The following is an 18,261-nucleotide window of genomic DNA, read 5'->3' on the forward strand; positions in this document are numbered from 1 at the left end:
TTATTCATGTTTTTTATTTAAAATCCTATGGTAAAGTAAGTAGGGAGGCCATGCTCCGACGAAAAAGCCACAAAAGCAGGGGCGCCCAAAGAGCAGCCGAGGGGCCATTCGCAGCCCGTGGCATACTGCAAAAATAGTATTGAACACAAAAAATAAATAATACTGGGAACAATTGAGCAAAAACCACTAAAGACCATTTTCAATCACAGGAATGTTCCCATTTACCCAGATAAATGAAATACCCCCTTATATTTGTACAAAAAGCTACCCAGGGAAATTAAGTTCCACTATAGGAACTAATTTGGTTCCTTGTAGCTATAAAATACTTTGGAAAGTTCCCGAGGAACTTTTGAGGGGCGGGCTGTGCTGTCAAACGCTGACTGGTTGCCCACAGTTCTGGCGTCTCTAAAACCTTGTAATCAAGATCTCAGCCTCCATTAGAGTATGCGAGGACAACTTGTTTATTTTCTATTTCTTGTGTCTTTCCACAACAAGTTACTTGACAATGGAAAGAAGGAAAAATGTTTAGCACATTCGAGTTGCAGGAACTTTTGTGTGGCATCTGTGTGCTGAAAAACGCTGATTAGCAGAACTGTCTTGTAGTGTTACACCTCAGCAGTAGTGTTTAAACTAGTTCGAAGTTCAATGTTTATTAATTTTAACAAATTTCATTTTTATACGTGAAGCTATGGGAAGTGGACGGACTATTTTAAACATATTGAATTGAATTGAATTGAAGTATTTATTTAAAACCTGCACAGTACAACAATTTTTTTTTTTTTTTTTTTTTTTTTTTTAACATTTTGGCAGAGACATTTATGCAAGGCTTGAAAAGGGGTGGGATGAAGCAGATGCTTATAATATCCCAACCCCTCTCACTCACTCCACATTTAACATAAACCATATAATACAAGAACAATACCATACAAACAAAAACAAGAAAAACTCCTGCACACGAACTAGCTCTGTGCTGAGGGCATCACTCTCTTTCCTCCTCGTACTTCTTCAGTACTTCTTTTTTAAACAGTGTTTTGAATTGAATCATGTTGAAACACGTTTTTAACTCGTCCCCTAAGCCAGTGTTTTTCAACCACTGTGCCGTGGCACACCAGTGTGCCGTGAGATACAGTCTGGTGTGCCGTGGGAGATTATCTAATTTCACCTATTTGGGTTAAAAATATTTTTTGCAAACCAGTAATTATATTCTGCAAATTATGTGTTGTTGTTGAGTGTCGGTGCTGCCTAGAGCTCGGCAGAGTAACCGTGTAATACTCTTCCATATCAGTAGGTGGCAGCAGGTAGCTAATTGCTTTGTAGATGTCTGAAACAGTGGGAGGCAGCGTGAAGGTAAAAAGGTGTCTATAGCTTAAACCAAAAATAAACAAAAGGTGAGTGCCCATAAGAAAAGGCATTGAAGCTTAGGGAAGGCCATGCAGAACGAAACTAAAACTGAACTGGGTACAAAGTAAACAAAAACAGAATGCTGGACGACAGCAAAGATTTACAGCGTGTGGAGCAAAGACAGCGTCCACAAAGTACATCCGAACATGACATGACAATCAACAATGTCCCCACAAAGAAGGATAAAAACAACTGAAATATTCTTGAATGCTAAAACAAAGTAGATACAGGAAAACACCAGAAAAAGAGAAAAAGCCACCAAAATAGGAGCGCAAGACAAGAACTAAAACACTACACACAGGAAAACAGCAAAAAAGTCCAAATAAGTCAGGGCGTGATGTGACAGGTGGTGACAGTACACCTATTTTGAGACAAGAGCTATATTAATGCATGCTTGGTTATGGTTTAAAGTCATATCCAACAATTGCGACAACGACTTTTTACTGTCAACTGAGTTTCGTTTTTTTAATGATTTCTGCTGGTGGTGTGCCTCTGGATTTTTTCAACGCAGAAAATGTGCCTTGGCTCAAAAAAGATTGAAAAACACTGATCTAAGCTGTTCCACAGAGTGACTCCACGCACTGAAATGCACATTGATTTTAAAGTTGTTCTAAATTTAGGCAAATATAATTTGTTGTTTGCTCTAAGACTGTAACTATGGTGAGCATCTCTATCCTGGAATAGGTTCTGTATATTGGATGGTAGAGATATTCACAGATGATTATAAAGTATTTCAACAGATTTCCAAGCGGTGACTCTCGCTGTTTACTGGGACTCAACGACCTTGTTTTTTGATGATAAATGTGAAATAGGGTAGGCAGTAAACGAGTGGAACAAAGGTTAATAACATCTAATATTCACTATTTACTTTGTTGCATGCTGTAAAAGTAGTCAGCAAAACGCCATTTGTGTTTTTATTAGCCTCAACCCGAGTGAACCGAATGCTAATGTCAAAAAGGCTAACGTTAAAAATGTGTTCACGTTGTCGTCGTGAAATAAACACTGACCTATATGTATTTATGTATTGTTATTTAAAGCATGAATGGACCATAACACATACATTTATAAGTTACTAAAAGGACGACATTCTGACTGTTGGACATAGTGGACAAAAGCCTGACTTCTGATTAAAATTCAGTAGAGTTTGTTTTAAAATCATATAGTTTTGTATCTCATTGCTTTGTATTTTATTTACTCACACTTTAATACAATAATTCTGGCATAATATTGTCTGTTTATTTACATGGGGTGAATACGGAAGTATGCTGTACCACTGTATCTGTTAGACCTTGGCAAGAATGAGGACTCCGTTGCAGACGGGAAACGATTGACGGAGGCTTTTATTCAACAGTTTCTGAGAACTCTCTTTAGAAAGAGTGAATAAACAAATGGCTATAAACTCTAGACTTGACACACTAGCGTAAAAAGGAAACTTAAGGCCTACTGAAACCCACTACTACCGACCACGCAGACTGATAGTTTATATATCAATGATGAAATCTTAACATTGCAACACATGCCAATACGGCCGGGTTAGCTTACTAAAGTGCAATTTTAAATTTTGCGCGAAATATCCTGCCGAAAACGTCTCGATATGATGACGCCTGCGCGTGACGTCACGGATTGTAGAGGACATTGTGGGACAGCATGGTGGCCAGCTATTAAGTCGTCTGTTTTCATCGCAAAATTCCACAGTATTCTGGACATCTGTGTTGGTGAATCTTTTGCAATTTGTTCAATGAACAATGGAGACAGCAAAGAAGAAAGCTGTAGGTGGGAAGCGATGTATTGCGGCAGGTGTTGTGCCGGATAACGCACCCCCGCCGTAGAATGCACCCCCTGACTGTTGTGCCGGATAACACAGCCGGTGTTTCATTGTTTACAGTCCCGAAAGATGACAGTCAAGCTTTACCATTGGCCTGTGGAGAACTGGGACAACGGAGACTCTTACCAGGAGGACTTTGAGTTGGATACGCAGACACGGTACCGTGAGTACGCATGCAGCTGCGGCTTCCAAACATTTGATCGCTTGCCCGTACGTGCGTGCCGCTATGTGCATGTCACGTACCTAACTTTGGGGACTTTGGGGAAATATATGTGCTGTATGAACTTTGGGGAGGTGAACGGTATTTTGGGCTGTGGGATTGAGTGTGTTGTGCAGGTGTTTGAGTTGTATTGGCGGGTTATATGGACGGGTGGGGGAAGGTGTTTGTTATGCGGGATTAATTTGTGGCATATTAAATATAAGCCTGGTTGTGTTGTGGCTAATAGAGTATATATATGTCTTGTGTTTATTTACTGTTTTAGTCATTCCCAGCTGAATATCAGGTCCCACCCGCCTCTCACAGCATCTTCCCTATCTGAATCGCTCCCACTGCCCTCTAGTCCTTCACTCTCACTTTCCTCATCCACAAATCTTTCATCCTCGCTCAAATTAATGGGGAAATCGTCGCTTTCTCGGTCTGAATCGCTCTCGTTGCTGGTGGCCATGATTGTAAACAATGTGCGGATGTGAGGAGCTCCACAACCTGTGACGTCACGCTACTCGTCTGCTACTTCCGGTACAGGCAAGGCTTTTTTATCAGTGACCAAAAGTTGCGAACTTTATCGTCGATGTTCTCTACTACATGCTTTCAGCAAAAATATGTCAATATCGCAAAATGATCAAGTATGACACATAGAATGGGCCTGCTATCCCCGTTTAAATAAGAAAATCGCATTTCAGTAGGCCTTTAGCACAGGGCAAAAAAACAATACACGGAAACTCACTCCCGAGGGAGAGGAAAAAAGGTGATGGCAAAATCTACACGGATCTAATAATTAAAAAAAAACACTATAACAATTTAGACACTATAAAGGGCTAAGAAAACGACAAATTCAAGCGCTCCAAGAGGAGGGAAAAAAGACGGCTATGAAACTATTCTCAAAAAACTTTAGCAAATCAAAATCACCCTTCTTTAGAGGGTACAAAGAAATCAAAGAATAAAGCAAGGCAATACTTAGCGACTTGGACAAGACTGTGGAAGACGGCTGTATGTACACGATAAGACGATGTACTCTGGCAACAAGACAGGGGAAGACGAGGACTATATACACATGAGGGAGGGTGACACAGGTGGGCACAATCAGGCAATCAGGAAAGACCTCAGACAGGAGGAAGGGCAAGTGGCCTCACCTCAGTGTGACAGTATCTACTGTGTACGTCATCAGCCTGATGTGTATAAACTACCCTAAGCTGTGAAATGCAGTGGAAACGCAAACCACACTGGTCCATAGGAACCTTTAGCTCCAGGTACTAAAGGTTCCAGGAAGTTCCTGAACTTTTAATGCAAAAACGGCGAAATGAGAAAAAACTGAAATGTTGGCACTAATCAGTCGACACGACAGATTTTGTGTTCAAATAGGTTGGTTACCACAAGTGTAAAATGTAACACATTCCAGACAATTACATAGTCACATCCAATATATTTATAAATATGGACATAATGAAGAGACCAATAAAGAAAAGCTTGAGCCATTGGCAAAGATTAGATGATTAGTAATAGCATGACTACTCCTGCTTTTTTCCCCCACATCTTCCTGTGGACCATCCAGATTTTCTCCCACTAGTGTGTTGGAGAGAAATGGCTGGTCCTCCATGGATAAGAGCACAATTCAGCTGACGAAAGTGTACATTGATAGTGGTGGGAGGTAATTGGAACAAAATGGGTCTTCACTTTTGCATGTTTTTTATACTTAAAGGGGAACTGCAATTTTTGGAAGGGATTTTGCCTATCATTCACAATATTTATGACAGACAAGACCACATGTGTCTTTTTTTTTAGGATTCTAAAGATTAAAAAAAATGCTTACAAGATGCGGCTAATGGCTGTCTCCTGCCTTCAAAGCCCTCGAAAAAAAAATAAAAACCCTCCATCAATTTTATTTTTATTTATATACAGTACAAGGTGTGGGCAGCACGGTGAAGGAGGGGTTAGTGCGTCTGCCTCACAATACGAAGGTCCTGAGTCGTCCTGGGTTCAATCCCGGGCTTGGGATCTTTCTGTGTGAAGTTTGCATGTTCTCCCCGTGACTGCGTGGGTTCCCTCCGGGTACTCCGGCTTCCTCCCACCTCCAAAGACATGCACCTGGGGATAGGTTGATTGGCAACACTAAATTGGCCCTAGTGTGTGAATGTGAGTGTGAATGTTGTCTGTCTATCTGTGTTGGCCCTGCGATGAGGTGGCGATTTGTCCAGGGTGTACACCGCCTTCCGCCCGATTGTAGCTGAGATAGGCTCCAGCGCCCCCGCGACCCCGAAGGGAATAAGTGGTAGAAAATGGATGGATGGATGGAGTACAAGGTGTATCCAAAAGTTTGGACACACCTTCTCATTCAATGTGTTTTCTTTATTTTCATGACTATTTACTATTGTAGATTGTCACTGAAGGCATCAACAATATGACTGAACACATGTGGAGTTATGTACTTTACAAAAAAAGGTGAAATAACTGAAAACATTTTTTATATTTTAGTTTCTTCAAAATAGCCACCCTTTGCGATGATGACTTTTTTTCACACTTTTGGCATTCTGTCGATGAGCTTCAAGAGGTAGTCACCTGAAATGGTTTTCACTTCACAGGTGTGCTTGAATCTCATCGAGAGAATGCCAAGAGTGTGCAAAGCAGTAATCAGAGCAAAGGGTGGCTATTTTGAAGAAAATAGAATATAAATATGTTTTTCAGTTATTTCACCTTTTTTTGTTAAGTACATAAATCCACATGTGTTCATTCATAGTTTTGATGCCTTCAGTGACAATCTACAATGTAAATAGTCATGAAAATAAAAAAAAGCATTGAATGAGAAGGTGTGTCCAAAGTTTTGGCCCGTACTGCATATATATATATATATATATATATATATATATATATATATATATATATATATATATATATATATATATATATATATACATACATACGTTGATGACTGCTGCGCCAGGTCCACTACTAACCACATTGTGAAGTATGCGGACGACACGACAGTAGTGGGCCTCATCCGTGACAACAATGACATGGACTAAAGGGAAGAGGTGAAACATCTGGTTGACTGGTGCAGAACCAACAACCTGGACCTGAATGTCGACAAGACCAAGGAGATCTTCGTTGACTTCAGGAAGCACCAGTCCAGCCATGCTCCACTCTTCATCAACGGCACAGCGGTGGAGATGGTAAGCAGCACCAAGTTCCTGGGGGTGCAGATAACTGACAATATAACCCGGTCTTGTAAAAAGAGCTCAGCAGCACATGCACTTTTTGCGTCGGATGAAAAGAGCACAGCTCCCTCCCCCCATTCTCACCACATTCTACAGAGGCACTATAGAGAGCCTGCTGACCAACAGCATCTCTGTCTGGACTGGAGCCTGCAGTGCCTCAGACTGGAAGTCTCTCCAGAGAGTGGTGAGGACGGCGGAAAAGATCATCAGGACTCCTCTTCCTCCTATCCAGGAGATCGCAAAACGTCGCTGCCTGAACAGGGCTCAGAAAATCTACAAGGACTCCTCCCACCCCCACCAAATTCTGTTTTCACTGCTGGACTCTAGAAAGAGGTTCCACAGCCTCCGAAGCAGAACCTCCAGGTTCTGTAACAGCTTCTTCCCTCGGGCCGTAATACTCTTGAACGCATCATAATTATCCCCTCAACACCACGCAAAATGGATTAACTCGCTGGAATAAAAAAGACAATATAACATACATCCATAAACATGGATGCATATGAAAAACTGCAATATATTTATCTGTACAGTAATCTATTTATTTATTTATATATGTACCTTATTGCTTTTTTATCCTGCACTACCATGAGCTAATGAAACAAAATTTCGTTCTTATCTGTACTGTAAAGTTCAAAGTTGAATGACAATAAAAAGGAAGTCTAAGTCTAAGTCTATACAGAGACAGATACAGTAGATATATATATATATATATACATGTAGATACAGTAGATAGATGTAGTTACAGACCTGTTCCTAACAATATGTACCTTTGTTCAATTGGTCATTTTAGGCATTACCGAAACTTATTTCCTGGACACATTCATTTCAGTGACCATAGCAACGCACTACCTACTTCTGCCAACAAATGTGTGTGTTCTAATCATGGCACACTTGATAATAGATGACAAAGATGGCTATATTTGGACAAAAATTAAAATTCACAACCTTATATTTTTGAACCTGAATATAAAATGGATGAAGTGCTGGTTATAGAAGCTCAGCGAACACGAAGGGAGGGTGAAACGTTGGAGGAAGCCGAGTAAGTCAGAACCGGCGTGACATGTCGGCGCACATGTCGAGCTTGGAGCCAAGCTATGCCAAAATTAATGGAGTGCATACCCAAAATCAACTGAAAAAACAACATCCCTGGCCAGCTGGACCAAATGGAAAAATGTTAATCGAGTAAGTCACTATAATATTGATCATGATACATGCAGCACGTCATGCTTGTTAAAACAACTACATACACTGTCAAGCTAGCTGTGTAGCATTGCTAGCCACCGAGAACGAGCTGATTATTAGAAATTAAAATGCTAAAATAAATGACTTGTGTATTCTTGTAAGGGATGTAACGATATCAAAATCTCAGGGTATGATATTATCACAGTATTAGGGCCACAGTACAATATTATTGTGGTACATGTCAAAAAAAAAAAGGGGGAACTGCACTTTTTTTGGAATATTGCCTATCGTTCACAATCATTATGAAAGATATGAAGACAAATGGATTTTTTTTTAATGCATTCTAAATATTAAATAATGGGAGCTGTCCAATTCTGCCTATAGAGCCCTTAAAAAACGTCAACATACTTCTACTAGGGTTTCATATACATGATGTAAGTATATATGCAATGTAGTAATGAACACAATTGTAATAACATTTTAAATGTATGTATTTTGATCATTTTAAGCATATGCGGCGCATTAATTTAAAAAATGCATCGCGTTTGCTTTTTTTTCCTTCATCACTGATTTCTGTCCACTGCAGACTTCATGAGAGCAAGCAAACATAATAAAACATCACTTACTGTGCAATGTTCATATATTCCCATTTAGATGAAAAATGCCTCATAATCCTTGCGAAGAAACGGGGTGTGGGGAGACAAATGCTTTTCATGTTGTTCTCGACAGTTCCAGGTCCTATATGGCGGTCAAAGCGTCCCAAATTATCGGATTATATCAACAGCCACCTTCTGTCCAGGTGAGATGCATGGTTTATGATCTAGAACAGGGGTGTCAAACGTACGACCCGAGGGCCGGATCAGGCCCGCGAACAGGTTTTATCTGGCCCGCAGGATGAGTTTGCTAAGTATAAAAATGTACCTGAAATTTTTTAATGAAAGAAAGAGCTGTTCTAAATGTGTCCACTAGATGTCACAATAGCAATTCTTTCGATCTTTGTAGATGATGCTACATATGTAAAAAAAAAAAAAACATTATGCAAATTATGCACCAGTCGAGTAAAATTATCAAACTACATATATAACATAATGTCATTTGATTTTGATATAATTATTTTATCTTGATAGATTGAAAATTAACACAAATGAGTTGACTGATTAACATTATCACATAATTTATTCAGAAAATATAAATAACGACAAATAAAGATATAATACTATTAACCGCAACATGTAAGTGTAAAAATACCACAACATTATGATTTGTAAAATTTTAGGATGTGGTTGTTCTATTTTTAAACAAACAAAATAATCTGAAGTTGTCTTTGTTTTTAAGTTATCGTGCCGGGATTTTACCAGTGCAGCCCACTTGGGAGTAGATTTTTCTCCATGTGGCCCCCGATCTTAAATGAGTTTGACACCCTCGATCTAGAATAAACGTACAGGGAGCAGCAAAACGAGGAAGCAGCTAATCAGTAGATGATGTAAACACAAGCACACACGGAAGTGATAACGGCACCGCACTAAATAGTTTGTGTGTGTTAGCGCTTATAATAAGAATATCACTAATACTTGGTTAATATTCAAGTCACAAAATGTAAATGGAGTATTGTTGGCACTTTTTGAATGGTTATTTATTGGATTTTTTGGGCGGAATAGAGGAGCTCCCACATCATCTGCAAAAAGCAGAGACCTAATCCTGCAGCCACCAAACCAGATCCCCTCAACGCCTTGACTGCGCCTAGAAATTCTGTCCATAAAAGTTATGAACAGAATCGGTGACAAAGGGCAGCCTTGGCGGAGTCCAACCCTCACTGGAAAGGTGTCCGACTTACTGCCGGCAATGCGGACCAAGCTCTGACACTGATCATACAGGGAGCGGACCGCCACAATCAGACAGTTCGATACCCCATACTCTCTGAGCACTCCCCACAGGACCTCCCGAGGGACACGGTCAAATGCCTTCTCCAAGTCCACAAAGCACATATAGACTGGTTGGGCAAACTCCCATGCACCCTCAAGGACCCTGCCGAGAGTATAGAGCTGGTCCACAGTTCCACGACCAGGACGAAAACCACACTGTTCCTCCTGAATCCGAGGTTCGACTATCCGGCGTAGCCTCCTCTTCAGTACACCTGAATAGACCTTACCAGGAAGGCTGAGGAGTGTGATCCCACGATAGTTGGAACACACCCTCCGGTTCCCCTTCTTAAAGAGAGGAACCACCACCCCGGTCTGCCAATCCAGAGGTACCGCCTCCGATGTCCTAATGGCTTCATGTGGCCAGGATTTTCAGCTCTCACTGTATCGGTTCGCAGCCGAGTGTGAAGCGACTGGGATGGGAATCAGCACCTCCAAGTCCGAGTCCATGGTTCTCGCCCGGAAAAGGGTGGAGTGCCATCTCCGGGTTGGGGAGGAGACCCTGCCCCAAATGGAGGCGTTCAAGTACCTAAGAGTCTTGTTCACGAGTGAGGGAAAAGTGGATCGTGAGATGGACAGGTGGATCGGTGCGGCATCTTCAGTAATGCAGACGCTGTATAGATCCGTTGTGGTGAAGAAGGAGCTGAGCCGGAAGGCAAAGCTCTCAATTTACCGGTCGATCTACGTTCCCATCCTCACCTATGGTCATGAGCTTTGGGTCATGACCGAAAGGACAAGATCACGGGTACAAGCGACCGAAATTAGTTTCCTCCGCCGGGTGGCGGGGCTCTCCCTTAGAGCAAGGGTGAGAAGCTCTGCCATCCGGGGGGAGCTCAAAGTAAAGCCACTGCTCTTCCACATCGAGAGGAGCCAGATGAGGTGGTTCGGGCATCTGGTCAGGATGCCACCCGAACGCCTCCCTCGGGAGGTGTTTAGGGCACGTCCGACTGGTAGGAGGCCACGGGGAAGACCCAGGACACGTTGGGAAGACTATGTCTCCCGGCTGACCTGGGAACACCTCGGGATCCCACGGGAAGAGCTGGACGAAGTGGCTGGGCAGAGGAAAGTCTGGGCTTCCCTGCTTAGGCTGCTGCCCCCGCGACCCGACCTCGGATAAGCGGAAGAAGATGGATGGATGGATGGATGGAGGAGCTCCCATTGGCTCCGCTGTAAGCGGACTTTAATTTAGGATTTAGAATGCATTAAAAATATCCATCCGTCGTTATGTCTTTCATAATGATTGTGAACGATAGGCAAAATTCCAAAAAAAGTGCAGTTTCTCTTTAAAATGAAGTTTAGGGTAAACGCACTTACTGTAATTAAACACAAACTTAATGTTCAAAGTTGTAATCATAATTATTAATACAAACACGTATTTTCAAGTATAAAAAATAGTGAAGGAACATCCACCCTTTCAAGAATAAAAGTACATATACCGGTATATATATATATATATATATATACACGGGACAATCGGTAGAAAATGGATGGATGGATGTATAAATATATATATATACAGGTAAAAGCCAGTAAATTAGAATATTTTGAAAAACTTGATTTATTTCAGTAATTGCATTCAAAAGGTGTAACTTGTACATTATATTTATTCATTGCACACAGACTGATGCATTCAAATGTTTATTTCATTTAATTTTGATGATTTGAAGTGGCAACAAATGAAAATCCAAAATTCCGTGTGTCACAAAATTAGAATATTACTTAAGGCTAATACAAAAAAGGGATTTTTAGAAATGTTGGCCAACTGAAAAGTATGAAAATGAAAAATATGAGCATGTCCAATACTCAATACTTGGTTGGAGCTCCTTTTGCCTCAATTACTGCGTTAATGCGGCGTGGCATGGAGTCGATGAGTTTCTGGCACTGCTCAGGTGTTATTAGAGCCCAGGTTGCTCTGATAGTGGCCTTCAACTCTTCTGCGTTTTTGGGTCTGGCATTCTGCATCTTCCTTTTCACAATACCCCACAGATTTTCTATGGGGCTAAGGTCAGGGGAGTTGGCGGGCCAATTTAGAACAGAAATACCATGGTCCGTAAACCAGGCACGGGTAGATTTTGCGCTGTGTGCAGGCGTCAAGTCCTGTTGGAACTTGAAATCTCCATCTCCATAGAGCAGGTCAGCAGCAGGAAGCATGAAGTGCTCTAAAACTTGCTGGCAGACGGCTGCGTTGACCCTGGATCTCAGGAAACAGAGTGGACCGACACCAGCAGATGACATGGCACCCCAAACCATCACCCAACCATGCAAATTTTGCATTTCCTTTGGAAATCGAGGTCCCAGAGTCTGGAGGAAGACAAGAGAGGCACAGGATCCACGTTGCCTGAAGTCTAGTGTAAAGTTTCCACCATCAGTGATGGTTTGGGGTGCCATGTCATCTGCTGGTGTCGGTCCACTCTGTTTCCTGAGATCCAGGGTCAACGCAGCCGTCTACCAGCAAGTTTTAGAGCACTTCATGCTTCCTGCTGCTGACCTGCTCTATGGAGATGGAGATTTCAAGTTCCAACAGGACTTGGCGCCTGCACACAGCGCAAAATCTACCCGTGCCTGGTTTACGGATCATGGTATTTCTGTTCTAAATTGGCCCGCCAACTCCCCTGACCTTAGCCCCATAGAAAATCTGTGGGGTATTGTGAAAAGGAAGATGCAGAATGCCAGACCCAAAAACTCAGAAGAGTTGAAGGCCACTATCAGAGCAACCTGGGCTCTCATAACACCTGAGCAGTGCCAGAAACTCATCGACTCCATGCCACGCCGCATTAACGCAGTAATTGAGGCAAAAGGAGCTCCAACCAAGTATTGAGTATTGTACATGCTCATATTTTTCATTTTCATACTTTTCAGTTGGCCAACATTTCTAAAAATCCCTTTTTTGTATTAGCCTTACACAATATTCTAATTTTGTGACACACGGAATTTTGGATTTTCATTTGTTGCCACTTCAAATCATCAAAATTAAATGAAATAAACATTTGAATGCACCAGTCTGTGTGCAATGAATAAATATAATGTACAAGTTACACCTTTTAAATGCAATTACTGAAATAAATCAAGTTTTTCAAAATATTCTAATTTACTGGCTTTTACCTGTAAATATATATACACACTACATTGCCAAAAGTATTTGGCTACCCGTCCAAATGATCAGAATCAGGTGTCCTAATCACTTGGCACGGCCACAGGTGTATGAAATCAAGCACTTAGAGAGAGACTGTTTCTACAAACATTTGTGAAAGAATGGGTCGCTCTCAGGAGCTCAGTGATTTCTTGCGTGGAACTGTCACAGGATGCCACCTGTGTAACAAATCCAGTCGTGAAATTTCCTCGCTCCTAAATATTCCAAAGTCATCTGTCGGCTTTATTATTTAAAAAAATGGAAGAGTTTGGGCACAACAGCAACTTAACCACGAAATGGTAGGCCACGGTACATTTCGGACTGCATTGTGCAGAGTGTAAAATTTGGTGGAGGAGGAATTACGGTGTGGGGTTGTTTTTCAGGAGTTGGGCTTAGCCTCTTAGTTCCAGTGAAAGGAACTTTGAATTCTCCAGGATACCAAAACATTTTGGACAATTCCATGCTCCCAACCTTGTGGGAACAGGTGCACCAGTGCACAAAGCAAGGTCCATAAAGACATGGATGACAGGGTCTGGTGTGGATGAACTTGACTGGCCTGCACAGAGTTCTGACCTGAACCCGATAGAACACCTTTGGGATGAATTAGAACGGAGACTGAGAGCCAGGCCTTCTCGACCAACATCAGTGTGTGACCTCACCAATGCGCTTTTGGAAGAAAGGTGGAAAATTCCTATAAACACACTCCGCAACCTTGTGGACAGCCTTCCCAGAAGAGTTGAAGCTGTAATAGCTGCAAAAGGTGGACCGACATCATATTGAACCCTATGGGTTAAGAATGGGATGGCACTTCAAGTTCATATGTGAGTCAATGTATATGTATATACATATATATATATTTATCTTATACTTGTCTTTCAACTTCTACTTTATAAGAAGCTACTTTATAAGAAGCAGTGTCCTCCACAGTGGACATGTTTTATAATTGTCTGGAACTTGCTGTTTCTCAGAAAAGTTAGCTAACAATGTCATTTTCAATAATGTGATTGCCTCACAAATTGATTTTTAGTTTTGCTGGCTTTGAATATATTTCCAGCGCGATGCTTTATGAGGTGGCGACTTGTCCAAGGTGCACGCTGCCTTCAGCCCGAGTGCCGCTGGATAGGCTCCATCCATCCATCCATTCATTTTCTACCGCTAGGCCCTTTTTGGGGTCGCGGGGGGTGCTGGAGCCTATCTCAGCTGCATTCGGGCGGAAGGCGGGGTACACCCTGGACAAGTCGCCACCTCATCGCAGGGCCAACACAGATAGACAGACAACATTCACACTCACATTCACACACTAGGGCCAATTTAGTGTTGCCAATCAACCTATCCCCAGGTTCATGTCTTTGGAGGTGGGAGGAAGCCGGAGTACCCGGAGGGAACCCACGCAGTCACGGGGAGAACATGCAAACTCCACACAGAAACATCCCGAGCCCGGGATTGAACTGAGGACTTCTCAGGACCTTCGTATTGTGAGGCACATGCACTAACCCCTGTACCACCGTGCTGCCAGGCTCCATCCAGCCTGTTGCAAATATGACAGATGAAAAGGAAACAAAATGCTGCGTATCAAACATGCAGGGGGTTACTTTTACAAGCAAGCTGTGACGCTCGCAATTCATTTGGAAATTGATTTGTTTTTTTCGCCTTAAAAGAGGTTTCGCCACACCGGGGCTTTGCAATTTCCATCGAGCTAACACTTGAGAGCGCAGAGGAGAGAGAAAATCCTCCAACCCTGGCAAAGAATGCACTGCGTAGGCTGCAAGGGCCTTTTACTCAAGCTTCCAATAATATTGGTTAATTGCAAGATTTCTCTATCTTCTCTCAACTTGCATCATGAGTAGGCGGAGGAGAGTTTACAGCAGGGGTATATTGCTGCTGACAGAATAGTGTTTGGAAACTCTCTCTCTCTTAATTGTCCTTCCCTGCTCACAGGCACATTTCTCTTGCAGATTCCCTTGAGAGAGGTTTCCCCAGAATCTACGTAAAAGGATTCCTTCCCACGCCGTGGTCTTAGAAAATCTCATTTTCGTCCTCCCCCGGCTTGCTCATGAACACGCACACGCCGTGTCACCCTGGCGTTGTGTCGTCGTGTCTCCCTGTTCTCCCACTCTCGTCTTTTCCTTTTCTTTTTTTTTTCCTTTTCGCTTTATAACTTCTCCAGGCTTCTCTCGCCTTCCTGCCCCCTCCCCTCATATCTTATAGATCGTCCGTGGGAGGTATCTCCCTCACACTGCAGTCGGGGGCCCTTACTCTGACAAATAACACGCTGGGCCCACCAGCTCTGCGTGGGGAGAGAAAAGCTGCAAGTTACGAAGGAAAATTGACTTGATTGGACAAAGGAACTCAGTCACCGGATCACAATATGTGATTGGACTCGGGCAAACAGCAAGAAATGCAGTCATGTATCACACCTACGTATGTTTTCAGAGCTAATGGCCACCAACACTGCTCAAAAAGGTGAAGCTGTCAACTGTGACATTAAAAAGGGTGAAACACAGACCCCATCTTGTATAAACATTTGTCTCGACAGTCAGTAACATAGGCTTGACCGTCTTTTCCAGTAAATCACTTACGGGTGTTCCTTGGCTAACTGCTGGGCCAGGGAAATTGCGGCGGGATCTCGGTCCAAGGCCAGGATTGTAACATCAGAATCCGCATCCAGTACTGCTTTGGTATGACCGCCGCCACCGAATGTCATGTCCAGGACCACCTACCAGAGAGGAAGCAAAAAAAGAACTTTATCTACAAAATAAAACGTATTGTCATCGCAAGACATAGGAAATAGGAAATAGGAAAATGTTAGAAGGTAAACTAGTAGAAGCTCTGCTGACAATATAATGAGTTCCCTACAGCATACTTGCCAACCTTGAGACCTCCGATTTCGGGAGGTGGGGGGCGTGGTCGGGGTGGGGCGGGGTGTAGTTGGGGGCGTGGTTAAGAGAGGAGTATATTGACAGCTAGAATTCACCAAGTCAAGTATTTCATATATATATATATATATATATATCTCCATCCTGAAAATATGCAAACAAAACTGTGTTTAGATAATTGATACTTCAAACTTGCATAAATAAATCTTAAGGAATATAACATAACTTGGCTTCTGAGAGCTTCAAAATGTAATGAATAAAATGCTAAAGTTGTTGATAAACAAGCAATTATTTTAATAATTAAATATGGCAATTTTAAATGAATTATTATGATCATTTTAAATTAATTATTTCAAATATGTTTATTTTAATGTATAATTCTATGGCTGGACGTAATAAGGAGTCAGAAAAAATAAAAATAAAAATACAATAAATGTTGATGTTTTTAGCAAAATATAGTAAAAATGTATTTAGTTTTTTTTTTTTTTTTTAATTAATAAATATATTTATTTTTAGGTAAGATAAACATAATAATACAATTTATCTCTAGTCTGGATGATTTAGTTATTGTCACCCCGTTGTCCTCCTGTCGTGAAAAAAGGCTGTCCTCACTCAGGTCCGCATGGAGCTGGAGGGGGCGTGGCCTCCAGCTCCGGCTGAAAATCGAAAGATTTTCGGGAGAATATTTGTCCCGGGAGGTTTTCGGGAGAGGCGCTGAATTTCGGGAGTCTCCCGGAAAATTCGGGAGGGTTGGCAAGTATGCCCTACAGTAGATTCTAAAGGTGGGCAGCTCCACTATGGAAGATCCCTCACTTTGTTCTTGTTCTAAGTTTTTGGTTGACCCACAAATATCTTGTTTGTACACTGCAAAAACTAGCTGACAAAGTAAAAGATAAAGAGACTTGATTTTAGGGGGGAAAAAAGTGCTAAAACCTAGTGAAATGATCCGTCCATGTCCATAATCCATGTCGATTATACTCCAAAAGATATCCTACATTAAGATTTGTATAGCTAGAAATTAGCAGAACTTTTAAGATAGAAATAAGTTTATAATAATAATTATACGTACATACAAAAACACAGAGGCTATTTCATCCCTACAAGCCGGTTTTCGGTTTCAGCTTTGATTTTCATATTGTTACTTTTTGGCATACATTTGGCATATTGTACTGAGCAGTATTTGCTGATTACTGCTAGACCATCGGGAAGTTGCCACTCGTAGACTTCCTAAAGTTGTGATGTGAGAAATTAAAAAAATCTCATGGAAATCTCTTTAATTTCTCATAAAATCCTCAAAATCTCATGCCTGGCCGTTCGCGAGATTTAGAAGTGGCATAGAAATGAAAGCAGAGATAACTTAATAAAGCACCGACCTCATAGTAAGTACACCATTTTAAAAGGGAACTATGATGATTTACATTTTGGATACTTGTTTTAAACCATGCCAACATTTGGATACTTAGTAAAGCACTCAGCTTGAGGGGAAGGAGCTTCTCGTCCAATCTGGAGAAATGCATTTGCTGTGACGACTTCAAGATACATATTTAAACAATGTACATTTTCAAAAGATAAATTATGATAATTTTGGAAAGGGTGGGGCGTGGTAACACGTCCAAGAATTAACATCTTGTTGATAGACAAAAAAACGGGTAATAAATATGTTTGTGGAGCACAATTTACACAAAATGTACGCCAAAGCATATCTAATGCATATCGTTTAGACCAGGGGTGTCTCAACTTTTTGATTTGGGGGCCGCAATGGGCTTAAAAATGTTGGCCGGGGGCCGAAAGCAGACTCCATACAAAGTAAGTACATGTATAAATATATATATATATATATATATATATATATATATATATAAGATTATATGTTATTATAATATTATAATGGATAATAATAATCATTATAATTGGTTATTGAGAGTATGTGAAAATTCGACCCCTACCTTGTTTACTTCTGTGATGACCTCCTTAAAGTTTTTTTTAAACAATCAGAAATATCAAGCAGCTAAAATGCGCCAAACATGATTAAGTGTGGAGAGTGTTTTGCATTTTTCCCCATCAGCCCTTGTAATGGATTTAAATGGGTGTAGTTTTGGATTTTTTATGCTGATTTGATGGGGGTTTTTTTGTTTGTTTTTTATAATATCCACATATGCTCTGGTGACTAATGTTTTAGTGTTTAAGTCTAATTTCAGTGGAATATACATTATTGAAAGCAAGTTGTCCGACAGTTGTGGTTTGACTACGTTCGGTTGGAAAAGCAGTGACATCACTGCAAGAGCTCGCTGGCAGGTGAACTATCCAACAAGCTAAAAGACTAATTGTAATTTAGCAACGGTAAGCTAAGTTCGGTGTCAGTGGATCGGTTAAATTACATCCTAGAAGAGGAGCAGAGTACACTGTGGATGTCAACGACATAACAATTTAATTGGACTTGCTTGAGAAAAAGATCATAGTTGTTAAACAAATCTCAGGAATGTATTCTTGAGTTGGTAA

General features: G+C 41.3%; 1 protein-coding gene across 3 annotated transcripts in view; it reads right to left on the minus strand.

The window, feature by feature from the left end:
* The window catches only part of LOC133616137 (12S rRNA N(4)-cytidine methyltransferase METTL15-like), a 220,219-nt gene that overhangs the window by 63,915 nt on the left and 138,043 nt on the right, over nucleotides 1–18,261 (minus strand). For all 3 annotated transcript variants that reach the window (XM_061975255.1, XM_061975256.1, XM_061975257.1), the window contains exon 3: nucleotides 15,466–15,602. In XM_061975255.1, coding sequence (XP_061831239.1) covers nucleotides 15,466–15,602 — 137 coding nt within the window. The remainder of the gene's footprint in view (nucleotides 1–15,465; nucleotides 15,603–18,261) is intronic.

Source organism: Nerophis lumbriciformis, linkage group LG15, assembly GCF_033978685.3.
Source record: "Nerophis lumbriciformis linkage group LG15, RoL_Nlum_v2.1, whole genome shotgun sequence".
Taxonomy (NCBI): Eukaryota; Metazoa; Chordata; class Actinopteri; order Syngnathiformes; family Syngnathidae; genus Nerophis; species Nerophis lumbriciformis.